The sequence below is a fragment of the Momordica charantia genome (assembly GCF_013281855.1).
Source record: "Momordica charantia cultivar OHB3-1 chromosome 4 unlocalized genomic scaffold, Mcharantia_2.0 BLBB01000004.1, whole genome shotgun sequence".
In the NCBI taxonomy this organism is placed as follows: Eukaryota; Viridiplantae; Streptophyta; class Magnoliopsida; order Cucurbitales; family Cucurbitaceae; genus Momordica; species Momordica charantia.
The window spans coordinates 18221032-18227127 of record NW_028275162.1 but is presented as its reverse complement, the minus strand read 5'-3'; the positions used below and the strand labels follow the sequence as shown (position 1 = coordinate 18227127).

The window sequence follows — 6096 nt, the reverse complement described above, 5'->3', positions numbered from 1 at the left end:
CTATGCTTAATGCCTTGAATCTACTGGCCATAGATTGATTGATTTTAGACTTGAAATCTTACGCTCGGGAGAGGTGGTTTAGAGTTAGAATTGGGATGCATAACTAAAAGGGTTTTAAGATCGGGAGATTTAGAAGTCGTTTAGAAGTCGTTAAGATCGGGAGGTGGTTTTGAGAGTTCTTGGCCTATAGAATTAATAATTGGTTCAATCTTGATTAATTAAGTAGTTGGTTCATCGATTCAATAGGTGAAATCAATTCCTTAGAAACCCAATCCAGAGGATGATCTAGAAACCCAATCCAGAGGATGATCTAGAAACCCAATCCAGAAGATGATATCGGTATTGACTTACCACTTGATTAAAGCTTGACCCGTACACTTGCGATAAGCAATTTCTGCTATAGAAATTGGAATGACAATGAATCAGAATCAAATAAATCGGGATGAGAATGTTATTTATCTTGATGTTGTTTACTAGAAATTTCCTAGAATCGAAATCAGATATCCTTTCATGTTGTTTACTAAAACTGTGTGGAATAAGAATGAAATATATAACAATTATTAGTATACTATTTTCTTCTTTCTAGATAATTGCAAATTTAATAATAAATTTTAATTTTTTTTTATTTTATTGATAGTAAATATTTTTTTATTATGATATATTTAATATTAACAAATAGTAAATAATTAAAATAAACTTACGTCAACTAAAATAATTTTTTATTAGAAGAGACAATATTTAATATAAAGTATTATTAAATTTTATTGTTCTAATATTTAATTATAATGAATTCCATTTAAAAAAATATTATTCATATCAATTCATAATAACAAAGTAAAATTAAATAATTACAAAATTAATATGAGTTTATAATATTTTATAATAAAATGACATGAACTCATAAAAGGTTGTATTAAAATTTTATTAGAAGAAAAATTATTAGTAGTATGGATAAAAAGTAAATAATAAAATTGAAACAATTAATTAAAAATCTATGGATATCATTAATAAATGAGAGAGAAAAGATAAGAGTTATAAAGTAATCATCCACTACTTGATTTTATTCCTACAATTTAGTAAACATAAAGTAATCATGAATTTTGAGATTTTATTAAGTCCAAGGAAAACATATTCAAAGAGATGCTAAAAATTTAATTACTTAAGTTTGTATTAAATTTTTAGATCTAAAATTCTGTATAAATGTTTCTCTCTCTGTTTTTTTTTTATCTCATCTATTTCTTTTGCTCTTTAAAGAACAATTGGGCAAAAGAAGAGTGGTATTTATTGTAGAATTTTAAGTTCAAGGTTTGAGTTATACAATATTTTAATTGGATTGTTATATCTAGTTGGATTGTTGCATCTCAAAGGAGACAGAGAAGACTTGCTATATTAGCTGATAAAAAAAAAGAGTCTACATTGATACTTGAAAGTTGAATCTGGTTAAAGCTAGAGGTAACAATACCTTCAACATAATTGTCTAGGGGTAATTTTTTTTGTGCAATTTACTTACCAATAACAATAGAAAAAAAAAAAGAAAAAAGGAGAGAGGGGCAACGTTGGAAGATGTAAAGTGAGAGAGAAAGAGAGTAAACTCGTTTTCTTTTATTTTTGGCATGGGGAAAATGAAAAGCCAACATGGGTATTTATAGTAAAGAAAAAATCTGGTTCTGGCTAAAGCCAACATAGCCTAGTAAAAAAGAAGAAAAATATAAGTTGATAGGATGGGAAAAGAATTGTTGGAAATTGGATACAAAATAAAAAGAAAAAGAAGAAGAAGGGAGTGAAAATCTTTGGTCATGTTTTAGTTGCCATATTTTTTGTCTTAATAAATAAATATATATATATATACATTTTGCTATTATATTTTGTCCAGTGGCCGTGGAAAGCAAAAACACCGTGAGTTTTTGTAGCGAGCAATTTCGTGCTCGCGGCTCAGGTGTTCGAAAGGACAATATTTTGGAATAATTTATTCTTAATTATTCTGCAAGTTAAGTTTTTGTTGGAATCTTAAGAAATAGTCTTAATTATTGTGTCGTATTATCTGCGTTAACCATTTGAGTTAGATTCGATTTTCCAATTAAATCATTAGAAACTACACAAGTCGCTCCTTAACTGTAGATATTGTTTCAATCAAATATATAACAACAAAAAACTAAATATTAGTGCTCATTATCTTGCTGCTGACCACCGCGTACGACATATTTTACAACTCTTCATATTTTAAACAAAAACAGAAAAGAAAAAAAAAGCATTCACAATTCTACTTGTGGTCAGCAAAATATGTGAGCCCAAAATCATCAAACACACACGACACAACACAACTCTTAACTTTACCAAATACAAATTGCATCCAAAACAAAAAAAGGGACAGCACTCAGCAGAGGCAGAGCGTGGGTAATCAATCAATCGGTGAAATTGGCGATGGCGGCGGCAGGGTGAGCGGCCTTGGCCTCGGCGGAGGGCTCGGCGGCGGGGGAAGGCGCGACGGGCTTCCCGGTCAGCTCAGCGGGCAAATCAGGAATCCCTTTGAGATAAAAAGTGTAGAAGAGCTTGAAAGGGAAGACGATCTGGTGAAGCTTGACCTGCCCGGACACCCCCTCGAAGATCCCACTCCCGCCGGTCACCGCCAGGTGCGTGTCCTCGTAAGTCAGGTACGGCCCCTGCACCGCCACGTGCCCGTAATCCCCGAAGTAGAAGCTGTAAATGGCCTCGTAGCGGTCCCCTTTCTTCTCCGGCACGTGCTGAATCAGCACGCAGAGCCCCGCCGTAATGCCGAGCCGCTTCTGCAGGTCGCCGGAGTAGAGCTTGTTGGTGAACGGCACGAGGTCGCCCAGTGAGTTCTCCGGCTTCTTGCTCAGCTTCAGGAACGCGGGGCTTCCCCTGTCCCGCTCGTTTATCTCGTATACGAACAGTTCTTGAACTTTGGTACCTGTGGTTGGAGTTGGAGCGTCCGATTTGGATTTGGGGAACGCGAACATTGATGTGATGGACGACTTGTTGTTGGAGCTTCGATGGGATATTGATGATGATTTTGAGGATGTGGATCTTTGAGCAGGGAAGGATTGTGAGAGATTGAAACCCAAATCTCTGTGGGTTTGGGAAGGCGATGGGATTTGGGAGGTGGGGAATTTCAGGGAAGAAATTGGTGTGCAGGACGCCATTAATGGTGATCAGAAGAAGCTTGGGAAGTGTGGTTTGTTTGAGTGGTTGCTTTATGGGAATTTACAGAGTATTTAAAGCCAGAGTTTTTTTGGCACGTGGGTTTTGTTTTGCCTTTTGAGGTGGCACCGAGGAAATTAATTCTAATGGAAGACGTTGCCATGCCATGGGTTACACGTGCGAGACTTTTGTTTTGCTTTTTCCTTATTATAATTCAAACATTTACGGTTCTTGTGAAAATTATTAATTTTGCTTTTAGAGCAGTGTTTAATGTGTTACATTACATTACACTTCAAACATGGAAATCAAAACTCTAGAACTCTAAACCTCTGAGTCTGACTTCACCTGTTGAATTCTATTATTTCGTGTCATGTTATTTTATTAGTTGGAAAACGAGAGAAATTTTGTTCAAATAAAAAAAAAGGCCAGAAAATTCCATTTTAAATTTGGTCTTCCCCGTGTAATCTGCTTCTAATCAAATATTTTACTTTAATTATATGGAATCTTCAATTATTAAAAAGAAAAAAAAAACCACATTTGAGGGTAAAAATGAAACATTTTAAAACTCAACTCTAAAGTCTAAACTTTGAACCAAAAAGTATTTTTTTTTCTAAAAAGAAAAAAAACCCAATTTTCCGGCCTCGTATAAGGTGTTTCTCACATGGGAATTGCTCAATACTAGTGAAACCACAATTGTGAGAAACGTGGCAATTTGACTGCCGTAAGATCATTAATCAAGGAACGGTCGGTGATGTGGTCCTTCGACGCACACGGTCGGTGTGAAAAAAAAAATAAATAAATAAATGCTAACGACCAAAATTCCACTTAGATGCGACTTTGGGTGAGCTGTCCTCATATTATTGGCCGAGAAGGTCACAAACTGGCTGATGTAGGAGTCAAAGTCAAACCTTGAAGAACTGCTTTTATTGGCACGTGAATAAATAGGGAAAAACGGCTCCCATCATTATTCTTCCATTCTTCATAAAATTTGATTTTGTTATCAACTTTTTTGAACAATTCTTTTAGTTTGTATTTTTAACTTTTAAGGGGTTGTTTTGTATGAAATGAAATTATATTTCTTGTTTTTAGATTAACCGAATTAAATGTTTAAGTGAATAATAGATTTGTTTTTTATAATTGTTACTAATCCTGTAATTTAGCGGGAATTTTGAAAATTTATGTGTTTTCAAATTTAGAATTTAAAATTTTAAAATGTAAAATTATATTAAAAAAAAACTTTGGTTCATTAAAAAAAAAAACTTCGGTAAAAATATTATTTAATGTTATAAACTCGTTTATTTTTGTTAAAAAATTTTTTTAGTGCTCCGTTAAAAGTTAATAATTATACCAAATTTGTAATATATATGTTAATAAGTAAAATAGTAATATTTTAGATTAAATTAAGTATTAAGTTTTAACTACCTGACTTATGAATATATTACTAAATACAATTGATATTTTTTTAAAAAAATTGAGATCCAATTTCTGAATCTAGCTGCTACCAAACATATTTCAAAAACAATGAAGCCCCGTTTACTTACCCGCAATCGTAATCAATGAAAACTTTGATTCCCTTGGATGGTGTTTACCAAATTGTAGGATGTAATCAAATGGTGGATCCCACCTCAAACTTTGCCTATTACATAAAAAGGTGTAATTCCATTACACATTCTCATTCCTTACTCTATGGATCCCACATATATAATATAATTAATGTACCACTTTTATCACTTCTCTCTCATCTATGGATTAGATCTATATATTTTTTAATTAGTTTTTTTAATACTTTTATAATTTCTTCTCTATTTATACTCTAATTTTTATTACTTGACGTGATTTGATTATATAATATGATAAATTAATATTAATTAATATCAATAAATTTTTTAAATAGATATTATTACTTTTAAATATTAGAATAATAAAACTTAATAATATGTTATATTAAAGTTTGGTTGTTCTAATAAAAGATATTTTATCAATATGTAATTTTATTTTAATTATTCATTATCTATTAATATTAGATAAATTGTTATAACAAAAAATATTTACTATCAATAATATAGTAATAAATTAAATTAAAATTTATTATTGTTGTAATTTAAAAAAAGATTAGCACAATAATATATTTTTAATTAGCTAAAAAGGAGAAGGAAGTATATTAGTAATTGTTATATATCTGATTCGAATTCCGATTCCAAACAGTTTTAGTAAACAACATCAAAGGAATTCTGATTATAATTCCAGAGAAATTTATGATAAACAAGATCAATGGAATAACATTATGATTCTGATTGATTTCATTACAATAGATTTTCATTTCGATTGATTTCCATTACGATTGTGGATAGGTAAACGTGACCTGAAAACATGGAATACAACTCTCCTTTTCATTAAACCACTTGCTTTCACATTTCAGTTTTCAAATCACCTACGAAACACACCCTAAATTACCTTTTTTAAATCATTCTCCAAGTTTTTATTTTAGTTCTTGATTTTTTTAAAATAAATATTTTGATTATTGCTATTACACTGTCATCAATTATTTATGTGAATTTTAATATATATGTGTTGATGTGTATTTGAACCACATAAATTTATTGAGATTGATATATGGTGAGAAGATATTAAATGGTTAGTTATAACCAAAATAATCATCTTTTTAAAGTCAATAATTAAAATAAATGTTTTGAAAGTTCGAAACCAGAATAATTATTTTTAAAAAAATTAAGAAAATTTTTAGAAATGTGGAGACCGGAAATAGAAAAAACTGGAAAGTTTTAAGAATTAAGATATAATTTTAAGTTATATTTAATAAAATTTGAAATTTACATTTCATATATTTAAATCTTCAATTATTTATTAGTTTCTCTAATCACTTCATTTTTCTTTTATAAACAAGGTTGAAGTGGAAGGACAATTTCAAACCTGTCTCTT

At 30.6% G+C, this 6096-nt stretch overlaps 1 protein-coding gene across 1 annotated transcript; it reads right to left on the bottom strand.

The window, feature by feature from the left end:
• Positions 1–2108: 2108 nt before the first annotated feature.
• Positions 2109–3220, bottom strand: AOC4 (allene oxide cyclase 4). Its single transcript, XM_088123144.1, has one exon. It carries the CDS (start codon positions 3159–3161, stop codon positions 2403–2405), a length of 759 nt encoding a protein of 252 aa, XP_087979270.1. The 5' UTR covers positions 3162–3220; the 3' UTR covers positions 2109–2402.
• Positions 3221–6096: the final 2876 nt, after the last annotated feature.

Coding starts and splice junctions, on each gene's coding strand:
- AOC4 (XM_088123144.1), bottom strand. CDS start 3,161: ATGGCGTCCTGCACACCAATTTCTTCCCTGAAATTCCCCACCTCCCAA.